The sequence below is a fragment of the Vulpes vulpes genome, chromosome 8 (genome assembly GCF_048418805.1).
Source record: "Vulpes vulpes isolate BD-2025 chromosome 8, VulVul3, whole genome shotgun sequence".
Classification (NCBI taxonomy): domain Eukaryota; kingdom Metazoa; phylum Chordata; class Mammalia; order Carnivora; family Canidae; genus Vulpes; species Vulpes vulpes.
In genome coordinates this window covers 57241427-57265764 of record NC_132787.1, presented here as the reverse complement: position 1 = coordinate 57265764, position 24338 = coordinate 57241427, and the positions used below count along the sequence as shown (strand labels likewise).

The window sequence follows — 24338 nt, the reverse complement described above, 5'->3', positions numbered from 1 at the left end:
TAGGAAATATGTATTTAATCTTCATGAAGGGTCAGAACTCAAAAATTAAGTTTTCTATAACAAGATGGAATACAGACATGGTGGGTCCAAAGGGAGGCAGACGTCAACACATGAAAAGTATGGAAAAGGGGGATGTGAACAGAACATTCTTAATCAAAGCTTTATTCCTCAGGGTCTCATTTTGAAGGTTCATTGCCCCTGCTTTCAGAAGTCTCCATGTATTTCAAGGAAGGGACATGTTTTTGCTGCCTTAATTTGAGTGGGACTAGACAGGATCCTGAGACCTGAATTCATAGTGAGAGAGCTTGAGATAAAACGCAGGAAGTTTTCACAGAACCTGATTTGTACTGTAGAACGAAGGGAAAGGAACCAGCTGGAGATAACCCCATCAGGAATTCCTGGTTGCCTGAAACTGAGCTCTGGCTCTCTGTGCTGACACAGCAGCCAAAGGAACAGAGGATAGTGTATATTTGTAGGAAGCAAACAGGTTTGGTTGCTCCCCTCTTTTCTAGATCTTTTCTACTCTACATCAGGGTTTCTTGTATCAGCACGACTGACATTTGGGGCTGGATAATTCTTTATTGTGGGTGGCTATCCTGCTTTGCATGTTGAGCAGCATTAGGTTCTGTCTATAACATTAGCACCCTCCCCTCTCCCCCAAGTTGTGACAACTAAAATTGTCTCCAAACATTTCCAGACATGTGTCCTGTATTGAGGGGAAGGGGTGGGAAAAATCACCCCAGCTAAGTCCCACTGCTCTAGATGCTGTTGAAGGCTGAGGTTATCGCTGTCCATGCAAGACAGAAAGCTGAAACCTCAAACCTTGTGATGACATAATGCCATATACAGTGATGATGAGAGGTCCTTTCCTGGGCCATTCAAGGATGCATGTCATCTGAGGAATAAAATGACATTTGTTTATTTTAAAAAGAAGATGCTGACATAATTGAGAAAACCAATGTCTCCAAACTACATGTTTTATGTTAAAATTAGGACCTTTTCCATATTTCTTTAGCATTTGTCAGATAGGAGGCAATTCCAAGGCATTTTTGGAAGCATCCTAAAGAAAAATGAATTCTTTGACCCAAACTAAAACTTAGCCACCTCTGAACTATGAAGTGGCAGCTAATTAGCAGCTTCTTACTATATTCACTATAGTTTATGCATTATAAGAAGTGGAGGTATTGCAGTCAAAACTTTCTTGGAACTCAGAGCAACATTATAACAATATAAAGATTTAGAGATAAGGGAGAGGCACAATCTCATCCTGTCATTCCCTGGATGGTGGTGGTGGGGTGGCAGCTAAGAGAAGGTCCCTGAGATATGGAGATCCACTTATCTCCATGTGCATTTTACTTAATCCAGTTAAGATGCATTATGTTCCCAGCTTTTAATATATGTCTTTGAAGATAGATTTATCTTGTTTATATTGGAGTCTTCTGTGGGTTGCTTTTGGCTTCTTTTTGCTTCTTGATCTTATTTGTTCACTCCAAACTTCTAGACATGAATTCATTTCCCCCTAGAAATACAAAACTAGGTCATATCTTGTGGTAAAATAGTTCTGCAGATTTCCCAGGATTCTGAAAATAACAGAAATAGGATATCATTACAACCGTTCAGCACTTATTGAGAACCGGTTGTCTCTGCCACCGTATGAGGGTATCTCTTGTTTAGAAATGGGCTTGTTTTCCAGTATTTTGAGGATGTCCTATTGAGACCACATGGTACTATGGGTTGCTGGGGGAAAGGAGATGGCTTGAGTCTCTTCTTAAGGAAGGGGATCATGCTGAGAATAAACAGGAACTGAGAGATGAACTCTGAGCAGACTCCCAGGTGGAAGTAGAAAGATGACTTCTGCCTGAGTTTCCAACCAAGGAATGTGTGTGACCCAAATATTGTGATTAGCTTTGGTTTGCAACTCTCCCAGGAGCTCCCCATGTGTAGTCTGAGACGGCACCCCTACACCCCTTACTTGTAGGGCAGGAAGACTCAGAAGAAAGAAGCAGGGTACTCCAGATTGGTGGGTTGGCAGTTTCAAGTAGCAAAGGGCATTTACATATGAGGCTTGTCTTGGGCAGCAAGAAGATGAGTGGATCCCCACAGGTCTTAAAAATTTTTATAGGGGCCTTTACTAGGTTCAGTCATGTATACCGTGCAAGGTGTTCTCGACACCACATTATTATCTGAAGGCCATGTCCTTGCAGCAGCCTCTGGGAGTGAGACAGGCAAGTGGTACCCTTGTTCCAAGGACAGGGGTGGAGGTGAGGAGCCTCTGATCACCTGGGTGTAGCTCATGGGTCAACTGATAGTTATGCCTTTTCAATGGCCTTCCACAACAGTCACTCATGTGTTTCCCAAGTAATGATCTATTTATTTTAAAAAAATGATTTAAGGTTCCAGGGTTCTCTGTAGTTCTAGGGAGAAAGAGGTGGAGAGCTGTAGCTAATCAGGCAACAGTATATAACCTATGCATACTGCATGTGAACATCATCTCTTACTTGTATGTCATGGCTTTTAAACAAGGCTGCAAATTACCGCTCGAAGGGAATACAAGATGAAGATGAATAAGCTATACTCCCTATAGGTCAGATTATCTAGTTGCAGGATATTAAAAATTCATTTACAGTGTTGTGGGGAATCAAGGAAAGAAGAAAGAGTTCCTTTTCTACCAGTGAAATCCTCAAGAGAGAGCTTCCTCAGGGAAATTTTCTTCCAGTGACAACCATGGAGGTGGGAACGGGCGGGTTTCTTTACAAAAAGTCCATTTTGTGCACCGCACTGTTGTGTTTGGAGAACAGGAGAAAGAAGGAAAAGCAGATCAACAGATCTGCCTGCCCTGCTTAACAATCTAGGCAAGGAATATATGTGCATTATTCATGCATGCCAAGGGGATGTGGGCCAAAGGGACCATCAGGAAAGTGGGCTATAGAAGCTGGGAAGCACTGGATTGAAATGGGTGAAGGAAGTGTGGATTTGAATTGTCATAGAGTAGAGGAGACTTCCAGAAAGGAGCAGTATGAGAGGGAGCAAGGCCAGAGAGTGCAGCAGGCAGTTGAGAGAAGTAGGAAGCTCAGGAAAAGAAACTATCAGAGAGCTGTGACGTCATGGCTGAGGACTTTAATTTTGATGTGATAGTACCCAGGGAGTCACCTTAGGTTCTGGAGCAAAGGAATGCTGTGATGAGAATAGCATTTGAATAATTTTATTTTGGCATCTTATTTCCTATCACTGGACACAGGGAGAGGAAGGGGCAAGTATAAGGTTTTAGAACTAGTCTGGCAGATGAAACAATGAAGGCTGGATTAGGGTGAGTCTGAGAGACAGCACAGGGAAATGCTATAGGGCTTGGTAACAAATGGACATGAAGGACAGAAGGGCACAAAAATAGTTCTAAGCTTGTAAGCCTGAGGGTGTGGTGGTGATGCCACCGAATGATGTGGCATTGCTGCCTGGGGCTTCATGAGCTCAGCTGTATACAAATTCCACACAAGACCAATATTCAGAAAACAGCATCCTACCAATAATTGGATGCTCGAGTGACAGGGAGAAGTCTCAGCAGGAGGGGCTAGTTGGTGAGTCATTTGTCAAACTGCTGGTCAATGGGAGCTTTCTTGAGGTACCTGGAGGAGGTCACTCGTGTGAGAGATTATGTGCACAGCATGATGCTTTGTAAAATAGCACTGAAATCCAGAGGAACTATGGGGACTAAACATCTCTTTCTCTTTCTCTTTTCACCTTGTGGATGGATGACTCAATAAATGAAAAGAGGTTTGAATTTACACAAATATTTGCATCACGTAGTTGTTTTTGCTGTAAGTGTATCCATGAGATCTACACTCTTTGTTCACATTTCACAAGACCAGGAGGAATACTATCCACTGCCCTGGCATTGTCAAGTGTTTCTTTCTGACGCTGATGCTGGAGGTTGCTTGACTTTTTTTTTTTTTTTTTATGATAGTCACACAGAGAGAGAGAATGAGAACGAGAGGCAGAGGGAGAAGCAGGCTCCATGCACCGGGAGCCCTATGTGGGACTCGATCCCGGTCTCCAGGATCGTGCCCTGGGCCAAAGGCAGGAGCCAAACCGCTGCGCCACCCAGGGATCCCAGGTTGCTTGACTCTTATTAGGAACACAAGCACACACAGATCCGATCTCCACACCATTCGTGATTCATCTCACCTGTCATACCAATGACTTTGCATGTTTCTGTGTGGCCAGGGCAGCTTATTTTAGCATCAGGTAAGAGGAGAGAGGCAGGAGTACCCAGCTGATGGCAAAGAAAGAAGAGACACCCAGGGAAGCCTTTGAGTTCAGCAGCTGTAGGTGACTCCGCCTTTTAATCTCAGAGTCTGCAAAGGGAGAGAAAAAGGTTCAGGGTCACAGAGGAGAAGCTGGATGTCTTCTTCACATGGCCGGTTTAGCAAAGAAAAGCACCTGAAAAACAGAATTAAGTTGTTTCTAATACAACTTATACCCCAGTTTGGAGGCAATTTTGTACCCTTTTCTCTACTTCTCTGTAACTGGCTTAATATTAGAGCTTTCTCTTTCTTCAAAGAAAGTTCCCTTCTGTTGTCCATTCCAGTGAACACTCAGCCACATGAAAAACTAGACCAATAAAAACATTGTTATTGCTTACCAAATAAAGAATAGGATAAGTGGTCATGGCCAGTGCTTGGTTTCAGACACATTTTTGCCTGTAGGCAGTGACCTTTACAGGTTCTATGTCATTTGCTTCATCACACCACTACAAAGTGATTCAAAAGTATTATTCTCATTTTGAAGAGAAAGGTAGAAGTGAAGAAATGAGATTACTCTTCTTTTATTTTGTTTTCTTCCCGGACAATACAATCTCATTTAGTTCATTTCAGCTTTCACACTTACTAGCTGTGTGACTTTAGGCAAGTTATTCAACCTATATGTGCCTCATTTTCTTTGCCTGGAAAATAAGGCTAAAATAATAATGGACTTCACAGAGTTCTTATGAGGATTAATCAGTTAATACATGTAAAGCACTTAGAACAGGACAACAGGACCTGGCATGTAATAAGCACTCAACAAATATCACCTGTAACAACAATAAGAGGGACCCCACTCAAGCCCAATAAACTGACCATTTCCAAACCCACCATCTTAGTCTGAATTCTGTCCTGAGTTCTACGTCTGGATCTTTAGTTGCTACTATATATGTTTGTTAAAAATTTAATTACTCAGTAAATATTTTGGAGCACATGCTTTTGGGGCTCAAAGGAGTTTAGTAAGTAATATCCTCTTCCCCAGTTGAGTTCTGAATCAATTAAAGAGTAAGACAGAGTAAGGTAACTGGAAGACCAAAATATCATCTCTATCATTGGTAAGTCTGATAATAGAAGATGAAGCTTTGCCTGTAGGCAGATGGGCTGCAGCCCAGACTTTCCCAGTGATAGGTAGCACCAGATTGGGGCAGGCTTCCTGCTGCAAGGGCTAGGTTCTGTTTCTGAGAAATTGAGGGTTAGCTAGAGAGAAAAGGAAAAGAAGGAGCTAAACTATTTGTGTCCAGTTTCTCCTAGTAAAGTCACTAATCAAATTAATTCCTCTTCCTCTGGGGAGGAGGAGGAGAAGGATGAAGAAGGAGACTAGAAGGGTTATATTGGTGGGGTCTCTTCTCACAGGGGGAAATATATAGAGTAGGTTGGAAAGTTTTGGGGAGAATACTATCACATGCTGGGTAATGTGCTAAGCATTGGACATCTCTACCTATGTGGACAACAGGCACTTTCAATTCAACATCTCCAAAACCCTCATCTCCATATTGCTTCTCCTACGTTTTAGTCTGTGGTTGATGGTATTCCTAACTTCCTAAGCAACCTGGTAGAAAGATCAGACCCATTTTGATTGCTTTTTTTTCTTGTCCTTAGTATTTGTGTCACCAAGATGCTTTTTTTTCATTAGCTTTTGATTCTTCTCCCTTCTTTTCCATTGCCTCTGCCCCAGTTAAAGCCCTCATAATTTCTCCTCTGAACCACTGACATAGGCTCCTGACTTCATACCTTCCTATTCTATTGAAACCATTCTTCTTCAGAGCCCAACTTGAACTCTGCCTCAACTACTGAGCCACAGTCATAATTAACAACTAGACACCGTATCTACACTGTGATTAGCTGCTCTTACAACATTTATGCTATTCACCTCAGTATTTCATGGGACTTAAAAAATTGCTTTGTACGTATTTGGTGCACAATAGATCCTTATTGATGAATGATGTAAATTAGCAGTATAGTCAGAGAATATGAGATGTAAACTCTGCTGTCTCATCCAATTGTTTAAAAACATGTATGGAGTACTTATTTTGTACATGGCAAGAAGCGATTGTGTTATTTTCTGAATTTTGAGCTATATCCTACTACCATATTGTATTTAGTCCTAGTACTCATACATGGGACACTTATCCTGATGTATTCAATAAGCATAGATGGAAAAAAGAATCTGCTCACTGAATAAAAGGTGTGCTCAATTTCTGTAGTTTCTTCAGTTATTGTCTTTTCTTTTAGAAGCCATTATTTATACAGTTTGGAGATATTTATTGAGATCTAAATGAGATACTATCATTACCACCCATTGTTCTAAATGCCCAATCCTTCATTCCCTCTTTTTCTTCTGGGAAGGCCTTCCCAGGTACTGCCTTATTGGTCTATGTGTGGGCAACTGACCCAAGTTGAGCCTTTCTGGGAATGTGGAATAAGACTGTGGGATTAAGGCTCATTCTGGTTACTCTACTGAGTGAGAAAGACTTTTAAAGGTAGGAACTCTCGGGAATCACATTCTGCCCTATAGACTAAAACAAAAGAAAGTAAATTAGAGAGTAACAAGAAAATAGTTGAAAATCCCAATGGAGTTTTAAATTCCTGGTTCCAGTAGTTCCTGAAGCCAAATTGCACTTCCTGTTCCTGGTTCCATGAGATAATCCTAATATTCTTTTATTAAATTCTCCATTTACTTAGGCTTATTTGAGTTGGTTTTCTGTTAGAGTCAACTAAGAGCATTCTTTTCAGTAGTCACCAATTTGTTCCTTAGGATGGTGGAAGAGCTCTCTTTTCCTCCTATGTATGCTTTTTTGTTGTTGTTGCTTATTTATTGTGGTAAAAAACATAAAATTTACCGTCTTTACCATTTTGTTAGCGTACCATTCAGCAGTTTTAAGTGTATTCACATTATTATGAAACAGTTTTCCAAAACATGTTCATCTTGAAAATCTGAAACTCTGTACTCATTAAACAACTCCTTTTATTTTCCCCACCCCTCACAAGCTTCTGGTAACCACCATTCTACTTTCTGTTTCTGTGAATTTGACTACTACTTTAGATATCTCATGTAAATAGAATCATAGACTAATTATTGGATGGGCTTATTTCACTTAGCATGATATCCTGAAAATTTATTCATTGTTGTAGCATGTGAAAGAATCTTCTTCCTTTTTAAGGGTAAATAATATTCCATTGTATGTATATACCACTTTTTTTTTTTTAAGAGAGAGAGTGAGTGCAGGTGAGTGAGGGGGTCAGGAGAAGCAGAGGAATAAAGGGAGAGAGAGGAGAGAGGGAGAAAGAGAAAATCTTAAGCAGGTTCCACACCTAGCACTTAGCCTGACACAGGGCTAGATCTCAGGGCCCCGAGATCATGACCTGAGCCGAAATTGAGGGTTAGATACTTAATCGACTGAGACACCTCGGTGCCCTAATGTACCACATTTTGTTTGTTCATTCATCTACTATGGACATTTTGGGTTGCTTCCATCCCTTGTCTATTGTGAATCATGCTGCTATGAACATGGATGTACAAATATCTCTTTGAGAACCTGCTTTCAATTCTTTGGGATATATACACAGAAATGGTATTGTTAGATCATATGGTAATTCTATTTTTAATTTTTTGAGGAATCTCCATACTGCTTTCCATAGCAGTTGCACCATTTTACAATCTCATCAACATGTGTAGTATTCCAATTTCTTCATATCCTCACCAACACTTGTTATTTTCCAGTTTTTTTAAAATTTTATTTATTTATTCACGAGAGACACACACAGAGAGAGAGAGAGAGAGAGAAGCAGAGACATAGGCAGAGGGAGAAGCAGGCTCCATGCAGGGAGCCCCACGTGGGACTCGATTCCAGGTCTCCAGGATCAGGCCCTGGGCTGAAGGTGGCGCTAAACCGCTGAGCCACCAGGGCTGCCCTCCAGGTTTTTTTTTTTTTTTTTTTTTTTTTTTTAATGCTAGCTATCCTAATGGTTGTGAGGTGATCTGTGATTTTGATTTGCATTTCTCTGATGATTAGTGATATCGAGCGTCTTTTCATATGTTTGTTGGCCATTTGTTTATTTTCTGGGAGAACTATCTATTTGAGGCCTTTGTCCATTTTTAAATTGGGTTATTAGATTTTTTTGTTGTTGAGCTGTAGGAATTTTTTATGTATTCTGTATATCAGATATATGATTTGCAAATGCTTTCTCCCATTTCATAGATTGCCTTTTCATATATATAATTTTAAATTAAAAAGTAAGCTGACAAAATTATGATTTATTCAGTTAAATTCAGCAAACATTTATAGGGTGCTTAAATGTGCAAGGTATTCCACCTGGTTCTGGTCTTGATATAAGACAGTGGTTCTTCTGACATACTCCCTCCATGATAGATTTAATTTAATTCAGCTGCAGTGAAGATGGTCTTAAAAGTCACAATCCAGTCTGTGTATATTCTTGATACTAGCTCAACCTTAGCTTTTTATGCAGTAAGGTGGGGAAGCTAGGGTGTTGGGCCTCTCTGAGTCCTACTTAGTGTTTTGAGCCTGTGAGGCCAGTTCAACCTAGAGCTCTTCAATTAATCCTGGGCCAATATTGGTGGGATCGTGAGCCAGTCCTAGATGGACTGAATAAGACTAAGTCAGAGTTAGACCCTAAGACTTTTAATCTTCAGATCAAAAGTCATCTCAAAGGCAGGCTAGAACCAAATCAGTTTTGGTTGGCGTGGGATGTAGACTATGAGCTGAATATAACAAATATGTCAGATGATTGTCATTTTCCCCATTGCTTCCCCAAAGCAGTCCTATTGAGTTAGACAGGGCCATAGAATCCTAAATACTTGCTCTCCAGACAACTACCCACAGTCAATGAGAAGGCATATAAGATGAAGCCTCATTGTGATTTTTGACCTATATTCCATAAATATTGTTTTGTGTTAGTCTTCTTATGTAATGCAATCCCAAATATAATTGTGGTCAAGATCTCCATGAAGAGGACTCTAGAGCTTTCTATGCCCCAATACATAATGTATCTGTTAAAACAAATTAGATTTTAATTTAGATTCGATTTTCGCCCCAATAAACCCATACCAAAAGCATGGAGAAACTCACCTGTCACTTTGATATCTCCTGTAGCTTTGGCAATGTCGTTCTCAATCATACAGGAGTATGTGTTGTTGATTGTGACATTGTAGAGTACAGACACAACCTTCATGGTCACATTCTCAGAGTTCAGCTCAAAGCTGGTATTGAAGACTTCTGAGAAGTTGGCTCCCTGGTCAGCCTGGGATGCCCAGACCACTGTAGGCTGTGGGAACCATCGAGGAGCCTCACACCGTAGGTTCTCAGAACTGGCATTATAATCTACATTCACCTCTGGGATGCTGAAGGCTGCAGGGTTGGAGGTCAAAAGGGCAGATGTCAAGATCATACAAATAAAACAATATTGCCTTTGAAGTGCTAGGTCTTAAAAACAGTCATTTCCACCATTGAAATGACTCAGTTGGGACGCCTGGGTGGCTCGGTGGTTTAGCGCCTGCCTTCGGCCCAGGGCGTGATCCTGGAGTCCCAGGATTGAGTTTCGCATTGGGGTACCTGCATGGAGCCTGCTTCTCCCTCTGCCTGTGTCTCTGCCATTCTCTCTCTCTCTCTATGTCTCTCATGAATAAATAAATAAATTCTTAAAAAAAAAAAAAAAGAAAGAAAGAAATGACTCAGTACTTCCCCAGTGGGCCCTCTGTGTATGGCCCATTTTATTATAGATACAAATAATGATTTGTGCAACCCTTTGGCCAAAATCACAAATTCCAAAGACCTAAGTTCTAGGTATAAGTGAAGTTCATTCAATAATAAATGATAACCTGATTAGCTCTATATTGTATACTGTTATCAAATATATCAAATAAAGAAACTACTTTGTACTTAAAAACCTTCCCACAAAGAAAAGTCCAGGCCCATGTGGCTGGAATTGTTATAACAGATAGATTTCTCCAACTAAGAGGAGTGCCAGTTCATCCCTTAAAGGATAAAGTTGATCATAAAATGTTTATTCTTTAAGGAAATTGGGCATTTTCTCAGGCACCTGTGAAGTCTCTTGGATTTTATGTTATTTTTCTGCCTGGAGGATAAAGTTAGGGTGGGGAGGGAGAGGTAGAAAGAAAAAACAAACAGCATTCACCCGTCACCCACAGAAATTCCATACACAGGCCTTATCATCACAGGGTTTGGATTTTGGTTGGGTGGAGACTCCAGCCCTGGTATCCAGGAGTAGAGACAGTCATTTGTTTTCTTCTAAGATAATCCTTCTTATTGGGGAGGTAAATGAACTTTAAGACTAAATGAATTTAAGACTACTTCCTCTAATATCCAGGCAATGAGATATTTGTGGGAAAATGTTAAGGCCTGGACTTTTGACTATAAAATGCTTACTATGACAAATGGCAAGATCCAATTAATTAATTTATTTAGCACTTTCTTTTGCCTGGGACTGTGCTGGAATGGCGTGAGTGGTGAAAGGAAAGCCTTTGCTTTGCCCTAGCAGAGGAGATGAGACTCATGCAGGCAGGGAATGAGCTCCTAGGAGATGATGTAAGGAATTACCTTTACGTGACAATGAACCACCATTTATTGAGCGTGGACTCCGTGCCAGGTACTAAATTCCAGACATTATTTCATTTGATCCTCAGAGCAGTTCTAGGGATATCTATTATAATCACCATTTAAAAAATAAGCTTTTGGGCAGCCCGGGGGGCTCAGCGGTTTAGTGCCTGCCTTCGGCCCAGGGTGTGATCCTGGAGACCAGGGATAGAGTCCCATGTCGAGCTCCTTGCAGGGAGCCTGCTTCTCCCTCTGCATGTGTCTGCCTCTCTCTCTCTCTCTGTATGTGTCTCTCATGAATAAATAAATAAATAATAAATAATAAAATAAAAAATAAGCTTTTAATTTTGGAATAATTTTAGATTTATAGAAACGTTGCCAAGATAGAACAGAGAGTTCTTATAAACATCTCACAGCTTTCCCTAATATGAACATCTTAAACAACCATGGCACATTTGTCAAAACTGAGAAACCATCGTTGGTATATAATTATTAACTCATCTCCAAACTTTATCTGTATTTTAGCAGTTTTTCCACTAATGTCCTTTATCTGTCCCAGGATCCTGTATTGCATTGAGTTGGCATGTCCTCTTGGGTCCCTCTGATCTGTGAGAGTTTCTCGATCTTTCCGTCCTTTCCATGATCTTGATAGTTTGAGTGGTACAGGTCAGGTATTTTGTAGAGTGCCCCTCTATTGGAATTTGTCTGAGGTTTTTCTCATGATTAGATTGATGCTATGGGTTTTGAAGAGGAAGGCATAGGAGAAAAAGTGCCCTTCTCATCATATCACATCAGAATGCATACTGTCAACATGACTTATCACTGATAATGTTAACTTTGATCACCTGGCTGAGGCAGTGCTTGCCAGGTTTCTCTGGAAGCTGGACTTCACTAAGAAAAACACACCCAGAGTGTGATCATGGGGGAGGGAGGAAGTACTAAGCTCCACCTCCTGGAGTAGGGAGATCTGAGTGCATTATTTGGAGTTCATCTGTGAAGACGCTTTGTATCAGCTTGCTTGTATTTATGGAAGTATGGATTCATGTGTATTTTATACCTGCAGTTTTCATTTAATACTATGCAGTTTATTTTGTTGCTCGAATTGTTCTATCTTTGCCACTGGAAGCTCTTTCAGATGGCTCCAGTGTCCCTTTGACCTGACCCTGCTAGTCCCCGTTTTAAGGTGAAGAAACTGAGTCTTGGTGAGGTTGCTTTGCCAAGGCCCTAGTACTTGCCTAGTTCTGGCTCTAGGTCTGTGCTTTCCATCATAGAAACACACGTTATGAAGTGTCCAAGAAAGGCCTCTGCAGACTAGTGTAGGGCAGGAGGCCTCAGGATACTTTCTGCCTATCTTGCAAAGGCCTTTCTCAAATGCTGAATTCTTCATGGGGACTCTCCTATCCCTTCCTTCCTGATGCATTTGGGTGAATCTCTCTGAATCCCCAAATCACTCTATATTTCTTTTAAAAGCATTTGATGGACTTGACCAATTATTATTACCTATTATTACCTATTATTACCTATTTTTCTTATCTCTGCCCCAGCCCGCAACTCTATAAGCTGTATACTGTGAGCTCTGCAAGAAGTGGGACAGTCACCTAGTTTTCTTAATCATCTTTTTACTCCTCTCAATACCTATCTGAGTTCCGTATACATAAATTCACCAAGCTGAGTTAATAGGGAAGGGTGGATTTCACTGGAAGAGGATTAGTAAGTTTATAGAACAATATTGTTTTTGGTTAGTTCCTTTTGAACTTCTCCTAAAATGGGTTCCACTCACATGAGTCCCTGGAGGTACTGATTTCAGACTTGGGCCAGGGTCCACTTAGCATAGAAAAGTCTCAGGCCAGATCAGTTTTCTCTTACTAGCAATAACCAGGGTTACCATAAAAGAGACCACGTTTATTTTGGCAAAATATTTCAGGGAATATACCTGAAAATCCAGAAAAGACTATACCTGAAAATCCAGAAGAGAAGACCTAATCTTATAGGGAGCTATTTTTGGAGTTGGTGCAGGTGTTGGATGGCAAGAATGGCTGCTGCCAGAATGGTCTTTGTCTTATGGATCAGTCATAACCATAACATATTTCAGCAGCAACCCATGGTCTCTAGCCCCAATTACCTTTGGGTACTCTCTTTCCCTCTTTCCAAAAGTAACTCACCTCCAGTTTTATACTCAAGGTTAGCATTCCCTTTGCCTTTGGAGGTGATGATGTAACATTTATAGGTGCCAGCATCTGTGAGTTGCACGTTTTTCAGCCTCAGAGAGGCATTGCCACCTATCACTTGATCAGCAAACACTGCTGTCCGGCCTCTGAACATTTCGTCTTGGTCTGACAGGTCGTCTTTGCCTTCTTTGAACTCATGCACCAAGCCCATAACACCTTCCTTCAGCCACTGTATCACGATATCAGAAAGTTTGATGTCAGGCTCAAAAGTGCAGCTCAGGATTCCATCCTCCCCAATGTTTCCAGCTGAGGTGAGAGTGGTGACTGTAATGGAGTGTCTCCCTGTAATTCAGGAAGCAAGGGTCAATGCCAAAGGAAATTTCGGAATGTTGACAACCAAACCCTTCATTACTAAATTCCGAACAGAGACTTCTGTATTATACTGTATTATATTAGAAATACAGAAGAACAGGAGAGGCATAAAAAAAAAAGAAGAAGAAATAAGGATAGAAAGAACAAGAAGACGGCAGCCTTGATATCTAGAGGAGATCTGCTCTTTGAGAACAAGCAACCCAAGCCTTGAGAGGAAACAAGGGGAGAACACATTGAATTTTGAGTTTGAAGATGAGAATTCAAGTCCTGGCTTTGTCACTTGATAGCTGTGTGACCTTGAATAAGTCATGTAACCTCTCTGGGTCTCAAAAAATGGAGGTAATGATATCTGTCTTACCTACCTTAAAGGAAGGGTCCTTGTGTGGGTCAAATCAAATGGATGTGAACTTGATTTGCAAACTGTAATTACACACATAAGGTATTGTTATTCTTAGTTAACCAGAAGTGGCACAGAAGTGAAACCTCATGTTAACTAAATGTGGCCAGCAGTTCGAAAAATGCTAAATTCTAAAGTGCGGTTACTTGTATTCCATTTGAATGAGTGAAGAAACCAAAGCAAAGACGAGATAAATGATGTGGTTAAGGTTATAGTGCAAGCAATGGTATAATGAAGAATTAATTAAATTGATTTTTGGCTTAAGATAGAAGCCAGCCTCTCCTCTCCAAACATACCAGCAACAGAAATATAAATTATGCCAGCCATGTCCACGGCCTCTTCCTGACTTGCCCAGCGGATGGCTTGAGCAGACTGTGAGGAATTAGCCAACTGTTCTTTCCTCATTGAAGGCTGCTGACTGGGAATGTCTAGAGGGGTGATTTAATTAACTGAATCTTCGTGAGAGGCTCCTCCTGTGATTGGATGTGAAGTGAAGGTATCTGAGTCCAAGAGGAGAGTGGAACAGTTGCAAAGAAGTGTGCGGGAGAGGACATGAGAGAGAAAGATGAAGAGAGTCCTCCATCCCTAGAGCTGTCTTAGATCCTGAGAGTTTTCAAGTCTAGTTTCCACTGAATAACCTTTAAACAACACTTTATCTTAAAACAGTCTGCACAAATCTCTCCTTCTTACAACCCCAGAAGTCCAAACTGATGAGTCTTGGGTACTTCTCAACTGTACTTCTTAGCTTCCTTATTGGTATTCCTGCCTCTCATTCTTGCCTCCATCCACTCTATTTTGTAAAATTGCATTAATCCTACAGGTAGACCTTAAAACACAATTTGGACATGTCAGTTTTATAATCACTAATCCTCCATGGTTCCCAAGGGCTGTGGACTAAAGTTCAGATGGACCAGCATGGCTTTCAAAGCTAAATGCTACATGGTATAAATACTGCATGGCACACGGTGATTGCCCCATATTAGCTCTTCTTGCCACCTTTCCAGTCTCATTTCCTGCTACATCCTTTCATAGTCTCTACTGTTTATGTATATCAAGTGATTTATTTATTTTCTGCCTTCGCTGGAAAAATACATAAGCAAAGTATACATAATATTTTTCAGATTTCAGAAAGAAACATTATGAACATAAGGATATCCTTAGCATTTCACCTCTTCTTGCCCCTCAGGGATTGGAACTAATTGGCTCCTAGTCCTTTGGAAAGTAGGTGAAGGTAATGGATGAGGGACAGCCCTGGAGAAGCTGAGCCAGATGGATTTATATTAGAAAAAACAGAGAGTTACTGATGGCAGGAAAATTATAGGAGGATGTTATGAGGGCTTTAGAGTGTGGGAGAAGAGAGACTTTGGAGCAGCTGCCATGCATGGTGGCCATTCATGTGGGAGATTTGGGAGAGGAATTATCAAAGAGGAGGATAGTATGAAGTTTTGCTGTATAATATGAATGCAACACATCCCATCCCCTGTCTTGGCATTTTCTTGAACACTGCTTTAAAGATTTAATTTGCTTTTCAATTATTTTTACTTGACAGACTAATATCTAAAACATTCCAGGCTAGTACTGGTTATACAATTATACTATGCATTTTCACACCCCTGTTCATCTTGCACCTACAATTTATAGTTTCCTCCTCTCCTTCATCACCAGTTATCCAAATTCTACTTATATTCAAGGCTATTCAGATGGCAGCCCTTGCATGAAACCCTCTTTTGATCTGCCAAGACAAAATTAATATCTTCTCTACTCTCCCATAACACTTTCCCTTGCCTTTATTATAGCAGCTGTCTCCTTCTACCTTGTGTGTCGTCTGTCCCCAGAACAAATTTGTAAGCTTTCCAAGGACAGAAACTGTCTTAATGATTTTTGAAAATCCTATAGTGCTATGATGGTTGATTTTATGTGTCAACTTGACTGGGCCATGGGGTGCCCAGACATTTGGTCAAACATTCTGAGGTATCTGTGAGGATGTTTCTGGGTAAGATTAACATTTAATCAGTAGGCTGAGTAAAGTAGATCACCCTCCCTAATATGGGGGGCGGGGCTCATCCAATCAGTGGAAGACCTGAATAGAATAAAAAGCCTAAGAGGGAACTCCTACCGCATAACTGCTTTCAGCTGGGACATTAGTCTTATCCTGCCTTTGGACTAGAACTGAAACACACTGTCTTCTTGGATCTTGAGCCTGCCAGTTTTGGGACTGGAACTACACCATTGGCTTTCCTGATTCTCAAGCCTCTGGACTCAGATTGGAACTAAACCATCTGCATCTCAGCTTGCTGATAACAGATCTTGGGATTTCTCGGCCTCCATAATCATGTGAGCCAATTCCTTCTAAATCTCTCTCTCTCTTTTTCTCTCTCTCTCATCACACACACACACACACACACACACACACACACACACACACAGAAACCTATTGATTCTGTTTCTCTGGATAACCCTGACTAATACAAATTTTGGTACTGAGAAGTGATACCTAAGAAGAGGCTTTGGAACTGGGTAATGGGTAGGGGCTGGAAACGTTTTAAGGTATATGCCAGAAATAGGGACGTTAAGGGAGATTCTGGTGAGGGCTTAGATGGAAACAAGGAACAGGTCATTGGAAACTAGAGGAAAGGCCATCCTGTTATAAAGTGGCAAAGAACTTGGCTGAGCTATGTTCTAGTGTTTTGTGGAGGGTTGAAATTACAAGTGATGGAATTCGATATTTAGCTAAGATGCCTAGCAAAGGTTTGAAGGAGTATCTTGGTTACTCCTGACTGCTTATATAAAGTGTGGGAAAGAAGAGAGATGGATTGAAGAAGAGATTGTTAAGTAAAGAAGAACCAGGGAGACCTGAGTGGCTCAGTTAGGCAGCTGACTCTTGGTTTCCACTCAGGTCATGATCTCAGGGTCCTGGGATTGAGCCCTGTGTCGGGCTCTCTGTTCAGTAGGGAGCAGGGAGTCTACTTGAGGATTTCTCTCCCTCCCCCCTTTGCTTCCCACCCTTCATGGGTACCCACATGTTCTCTCTCTCTCTCTCTCTAAATAAGTAAATCTAAAAAAAAAAAAAAAAAAAAGAACCATAACTTAAAGATTTGGAAAATTCTCAACCTATCCAAATTGCAAAAAATGAGAACTCTGTTCGGAAGAGAACACGAAGAGTGTGGCTGCTCAGCCATTTGATAAAGAGGAACATAGGTGCTACTCCTAGGCTTAATCAGCCACCTCAGCAGAAGCCAGGAATAGAGGAATACCATCAGCAGCACTACCAAACGGGAACAGAGAAATTAAAGGGGATAGAAAAAATGAGGCAAAATGATGGAAGGCTGTCAGATTTCTTAGATCCTGCAGGACAGGACAATAGAGCTATCTAGCCATAAATGTGTGCTATTCTTCCAGAAAAGGGAAGAATAACCCTAAAGGTGGTTGAGAGATCCTTAGGGCTCCTTGAAATGTCCTTGGTTTCAAAGGATGGGTCCATTGCCTCTGTTTCAACAGGCCAGACAGAAGGCCACAGATGGTGCCTTAGAGGTGAGGCCACCTGAAGCCTGGGGAGGATTTTCCAGCCTCCAAAACTGTGAGAAAATAAATTTCTGTTTTTTTTTTTTTTAAGCCACCCAGTCTATAACATTTTGTTATGGCAGCCTGAGTCAAGTAAGACGAGCGTTTAGTGCCACATTTCTACAAAGAAAAATAGCACTTGTTGAGTGAATGAATAAATGAATGAATGGAAATCATTAGAAACCAAGACACTGTTTGAGATAATGGTTCTATCCAAAAGGATTGTGGGAGTAAGAAACATTCAGCAGGATTATCACATCTAAATTTTGGAGAAATGGGAGCCAGTGAAAAAGGCGGCAATAAAAATGCAGAGATTCTCAATAAAATCTTGGAGTAAATGTAACTATGTTAGAACAAGAATAAATCTGATGGTAGTTTATAAAGTGCCATTAAAGTGGAATTGAAAAATTACTTTTCAGAAAACATACATGATTAACACAGTTTATGGGGGGAATGAAATGGTAATGACATATCTTAGTTTGGTAATTTTGCTACCGAATTAATTTTAATGTGTTGGCCCTGAGCCCAAAGGTAGAGAATTTGCTGGAATATCTCTTAGAGAATTTAATGATTGAAAGTAGGCAAGTGTGGAGTACCCCAGGGACCTGCTACAGGCTCTAGCCCATTTAAGGTTGCATTAAAGATGTGACAGCTGAAAGGAGTATAATGATTAAATCCTCCCATCATCAAATCAAAAAGAGGAATAAAAAACTAGCTAGAACTTAAAAAACCAGGAGGACCTAGCCATTGCACCCAAAAAGCAATCAATAAACACTTTTTAGGTGAATAAACAATGATCAAAAGTTATTCAATGAAATTTAATTAACAAGCAACACCATATACATATTTCTTCTCAAAAAAGAAAAAAAAGAAAGAAAGAAAAAGAAACGAAGAAAGAAAGAAAGAAAGAAAGAAAGAAAGAAAGAAAGAAAGGAAAGAAAGAAATCTGTATTCAAACTCGCAAACAAATACTAGCTCAAAAAGCTATGTTCTAGGAAACATAATCTGGCCTGGTAGGATTCTCCAATCTCTTAACCACCAGTGGCTCTTGTGTAATTTGGTGAGCCAAAGGATAAAAGGGCTCTAGGAGGTGGGTTTGAAGCAGCTATCTGTTGATAGAGAATTCTGTTAATTGAAACAGTCACAGATTTGTACTTTGAAGTTGGAAGACCCAGCTACTTACTGAAAATGTACTCTCTAGGCCTTGAGGTTTAATCACTATGACAGCTCTGACTTGCATGGGAAAAGAGGCGCCATAAAAGAGGAGCAAACCAAAATCTGAGTGTTTTTTTTTTTTTTTCCACACAGTGGGAGTACTATTTCATTGCCCAGTGCCATAGGAGCAGAAATTTCTTGGAATGTGAGATTACAGGTAATTCTGTCAAGGCAAGGATTCTTTACAGAAACTATGAATCTGGGATGTCCCAGTACCACTGGATAAAACCTGGAAAATGAACTATCTTCTGAAATGGCTCAGGAAGGCAAGTGCTATACATTCCAGCAGCACAGAGAGCATCCTAGAGCCTTTCAAACAATGGTCGCTCGCTCAGCGTGGGCTGGAACCCAGCCATCTAGAAGGACATCACAGCACAGGGCTTAAAGGTGGTAACAGGTAGGTTTAAACTGACACCAACTTTAGCACCGCTCTTGCCCGAGAAGAGAAAAGGTTTGGAGATAACAGTTGTTTCCATGAGAAGAAATTAGGAAGGATGCTGGGCCAGGCTAGATGAAGGAACAATGTGGGAAGCAGCTGGTATTTGAGAATGGGTATCAGGCTGTCTGGGTTCAAGTTATAGCTGTGCCACTTTCTGGATATGTGACCTTGGGCAAATCGTTTTTCATCTGTAAAATGAAGATGTTAATGATAGTAGCAGCCCCCTCTGTTGATCCCTGAAAGGACAGATGATGCAAGGTAGGTAAAGAGCTTAACAGTACCTGCCCTGCCCTATGTTAAGTCTTAATGTTATCGATGGCTGTTATGAACTAGAATCCTTTGGAAAGACTGCAGATCAGAGCACCAGGAGGAAAGGAAACACTTTATACTAAGTGCTTCAGGTATAGTGACTTGTTTTAAGCCTGCCAAGAACCATGAAAGGTAAGAATTACCATTATGCCCATTTTATAAATGAGGAGGAAGAGGCTCCATGGGAGTAAATGGCTGCCTACAGCCCCATATCTAGCAAGCAGTGAAGATAGTATCAAAAGCAATCTCGTCTGGAACTAAGCCTGTCCTCTTTCTACAATGTCTTGCTGATCTCAGTGGCCAGACTGAGATAGGCAGAGGTTGGTATCCCCACCTTATGTAAAAATAAAAGCAATTGAAAACCACAAAATAAAAATAAGAAAGGCCAACAGCCGTTTCTGAGATGACTACAATTAAAACAAAAATCTTGCTCTTTCTCTCAAATACTTTTCAAACAATTTGTTAAGTCTCCTGTTTGGGTGCCATAAGCACATGCCTCCTTGGCTTATCCAATGTCCAAAGATGCAGCAGCATTTATTAGGAGGCAGTGTCCTGTGGCTTCCTGCCCCAGCCTCTCTAACTTCAGAGGAAGCCAGCCCTGGTGTGGCCAGGAAATTGTGCAAGTTTTAGGAAGTGCTATATACATGCATTAATCATAACAAATGATTATTAAGCACCGATGCCATTCATATAAAAAACAATACTAGCCATTTACTATCTCATGTGCCAGGAACTTCACAAACACTTTTCTCATTTAATTCCCACAGTGGCTCTGACTATTTTACCAGTGAGGAAACTATTTTTGGGAAGTTATGTCCCAAAGGACATACAGTTAGTGTCAGGCCTGAGATTAGAATGTCTCTGTCTGATTCCTAAACTCTTCCATTACACAGAGCTTGTTGAAGTCATCCAGGGAGGGAGTGATAGCACAGGACTGGGCTAAATAGGGTCAGGGTCCTTTCTACCTATCTCCCTCTTCCTCAAAGGGTGTCATCCACAAAGGCTGTCCTATGCCCAGGGGTTAATGGGTGCCTCACCACCTCTGTTCCAAACAGTCTACCTCAAACGCATTTTATGTTTTGTAGTGTCCATATTTGGTACATATAAGGAGTAGGATGGCTATGAGGAGGTGGCATAAATGGCCCAAGGAGAGTTTCAAGAAATATAATTTTTTTCTGTACTTAGAAATATCTCTGTCTTTAAAAGCTATAGTCTCAGGAATAATGCCTTCAAGGCAAATCAGAAAACAACCCTCTCTGCCACTACTCTGTAGGAATGTTATTATTGGCACAGGTTGGCAGGGAGGAGTGTGGGTTCTGAAGCAAATTAGCAGGGCTTGAAACAACTGTCCCACCTGTTAGCTGTGTGCAACCTTGGGTGAGTACTTATCAGGATGTAGTAATAATACTTATCTCTTATTTGTTGTGAATAGTAAATCAGATAATTATGTAGAGTTATTTAGTACAGTGAGGTGCACATAGGAAGGATTCAAAAGATATCATCATCACCTTTGTAATGCCATTTCCTTAATTTCACTACCTTGTGTACTAAGCCAGTAACATTTTTTGAATTTATCTGAAGTGTGATAATATGATGCTCTCAGGTAAGGGTTATTGTCTTTTTAATAAAAGCAATTGAGAAAAATCCAACTAAAGAGTGTTGAATTAATAGTTCATTTTATCCAAACAGCTCAATTTATCCATAATCAGCTTTTATCCCGTGAAATAGGAAGGAGGCAGAAAACCTCTTCATTGGTAGTAGGGTTTTAATATTATTGGTGGAATATTGCTGAACTGAGTAGACTTGTTTTTATTTATGTATTTGCCTCTCCAAGCATCCATTCACTTGTCCATTGAAAAAGCACTTAGGGAGTACACTTTGAACATCCTCTTCTGGGAGCTGAGTTACATACTCAAGGTCCCTATAGTTACGTAACAGGAAAAAGTGTGAGTGGCAAAATGTTGACTTTTTTTCTTAAGATTTTATTTATTTGTCCATGAGAGACACAGGGAGAAGCAGGCTCCATGCAGGGAGCCCGATGTGGGACTCGATCCCGGGACCCCAGGATCACGCCCTGAGCTGAAGGCAGACGCTTAACCACAGAGCTGCCCAGGCATCCCAAAACATTGACTTTCATGGGGAAGCTGGGACAATATGAAAAGTCTTGCTAGGGTAGTCAAAGCCACTGACAAGCAAAAGATACTTTCGGGCTCTGATGCCAAGCCATTTAGCCCTAAGCCCAAAAAAGGTCAGTTATTAAGATTCAGAGGGAAAGACAAACAGTAGGCTTTTTTTTTTTCTTAAGATTTTATGTATTTACTCATGAGAGACAGAGAGAGAGAGAGGCAGAGACATGGGCAGAGGGAGAAGCAGGCTCCATGCAGGGAGCCCAATGTGAGACTCGATCCCAGGACTCCAGGATCACGCCCCCGGCCAAAGGCAGGCGCTAAACCACTGAGCCACCCAGGGATCCCAAACTCTTTTAATTCAAAGTGATATATAAGATCCAGAATAGGGTAAATTATAACTAAGGAAAAGTTAATTAAGCATTAACGAGGAAGGCACCAAAATGTATGCATTGATATCTTTAAAAGTTAGCCCAAAATATTTGCTTTATCAGTCAATATTTTATTTCCACAAACATATATACACATATTTTATAATATATATTTGTAATATATCTGTATATATATATTTGTAATATATCTGTATATATATGAGTGTATTCAAGTATAGCATCCATACATAAAAATGTACACATAACTGTGCAGTTTGAAGAATTATCATAATTTCATTCCATGTAACTACAACCTACACCAAGAACTAGAACTTTACTATCCCCCAAAGTCCCCTCATGTTCCTCCTAATGGTTACCTCCTCCCTCTTCCCCTGCCTTTCTAATAGCACAGATTCATTTGCCTGTTTTTGAACTATACGTACATGGAATCCTCCAGAATGTACTGCTTAGTGTCTGGCTCTGTCAATCAATGTTATGTTTCTCATATGAACATGTACTCAGTCTCCTCTGTCATTGGGAAATAGGAACAACAAGATTCAACCATATTGAGTGTTGGTGAGGACATGGAGCACTGGATCGTTCATACACTTCTGGTGAAGAGTAAATTGGTCAATCATTTTGGAAAACTGAATGACAGTATCTACTAAAAGCTATTTATTGGCTTTCTTGGACATACTCTTTTACAAAGTGCTTATTTTAAGATTTTAGAAGAAAGGGTTAAAAGACAAAGGCAAAACAAAGCAGAAAGAGGGACATTGGTAAAGACAAAAGCCAAAATTAGTAGGAAAACAATCAGAGAAAGTAAAAATCAAACGTAAACCTGGTTCTTTCAAAGCTACTGTTGACCTCATAAACCTTTGAGACACACACACACACACACACACACACACACAGACAAAATGCCCAAGATTAGGAATAAAGAGATAACGTAAAAAAGAAAATGAATTATAAAGGGATATTAGAATGAAACAGGCTAGTACATTCAGAAACAGATCCATACACATTTACATACCTGATTTATGACAAAAATGGCACTTGGTGAGAAGTGGGAGAGGGACAGTGTTTTTAACAAATGGTGCTGGGTCAACTAGAGAGCCACGTGGAACATGTGAATCTTGACCACTATCTTGCACTATACGCAAAACGAATTCTGGATGCTTAATATAAGATATAAATGTGAATGGTAAAACAGTGAAGATTCTATAAGATAATCTGGAAAAAACCTTCATAACCTTGTGATAGGCAAATGCTTCTTAGTCAGATTATGAGAAGATCCAGTATAAAGGAAAAGATGGATAAAGTGGACAAGGTTAAAATTATGCGCTTCTGCTCATTGAAAGACATCACTGAGAGAGTGAAAAAGTGGGGTGCCTGGGTGGCTCAGTCAGTTAAGTGTATGCCCCTGACTCAGGTCATAATCCTGGGGTCCTGGGATCGAGCCCTGCTTTGGGCTCTCTGTTCATTAGGAGTCTGCTTCTCCCTCTCCCTCTGCTCCTCTCCTCCCCTCTGCTCATGCTCTCTCTCTCTTTCAAATGAATAATTATTTTTTAAAAATTAAAAAAAAATAGAGTGAAAAAGCAAACCATAGAGTAGAAGACACGATTTTACAATGCATATAAACCAAATTGCACTCAAAATATATAAAGAATTCCTACAAATCAAAAAGAAAAAGGTAATCCCATTGAAAAATGGATTAAAGACAAAAATACCCTTTTAAAAACATATATTTTATCTTATTTTTTAAGTAATCTCCACATCCAACATGGCGCTCAATCTTACCATACCAAGATCAAGAGTCATGTGCTATACTAAGGCAGCCAGGTGCTCCAAAATAGCTATTTTTGATAAAGTGAGGAAAAGTGATAATGCCTCTTCTAGCCAAACACATCTATCATAAGTTTTCTTCATTTAGGCCGGTGGCCACTATATGGTGGCAGTACACTCACATCAGAGGAGAGGGACAGAGAGAAAAGGCAGGTGGAACTGTAAAAACTAAAGTTATAATGTGACAACTTTGGCTGCAGACTAAGTTAAAATAGAAATGTTGGCCCAAGCCAGGCAGTTTAGGGGAAATGGAGCAACCAGTTTGCCTCAGAGAAGACAGCTGCTGGCCTAACTCACTTAATGTCTTAATTAAGTGATGTCCATGATGGATGATTCCAAGACATGGTCCATACAGAAGAGGAAAGACAAGAGTATTCCTGCCACTGACATCAGCTGCACTCAGAAACTCACCATCCACACATGGTGGCATCTGTTCCCTACATGAACAGCGATCATAACCAGTGTTCTCTTTGCCTAAGACCCCTGTGTGCAAAGACCTGATAACTCTTCGATGTGTCAGAGGAAGCTTCATTGCACAGGAATCATCTGCCCAACCACTGATAGAATGGCTCAGCCACAGCCCTTTCCCACCATGCCAGAGTGGCCTCTTCTACACTGACTGGTAGAGAGAACACTCTGATAATCATCCCATTTGGTTCTCTCAACTA

General features: G+C 40.5%; 1 protein-coding gene across 6 annotated transcripts in view; it reads right to left on the bottom strand.

Moving 5' to 3' along the window:
- The window catches only part of VTCN1 (V-set domain containing T cell activation inhibitor 1), a 58138-nt gene continuing 33800 nt past the window's right edge, over positions 1-24338 (bottom strand). For 3 of the 6 annotated variants that reach the window (XM_025994644.2, XM_072766788.1, XM_072766785.1), the window contains 4 exons: positions 13030-13377; positions 9383-9661; positions 4180-4349; positions 1-1519 (listed from right to left, as the gene is read on the bottom strand). In XM_025994644.2, coding sequence (XP_025850429.1) covers positions 4225-4349; positions 9383-9661; positions 13030-13377 — 752 coding nt within the window. In that variant the 3' untranslated portion in view covers positions 1-1519; positions 4180-4224. Of the gene's footprint in view, positions 1581-4179; positions 4350-9382; positions 9662-13029; positions 13378-24338 lie in introns of all 6 variants that reach the window. The other 3 variants (XM_025994646.2, XM_072766787.1, XM_072766786.1) reach the window with 1 other exon arrangement.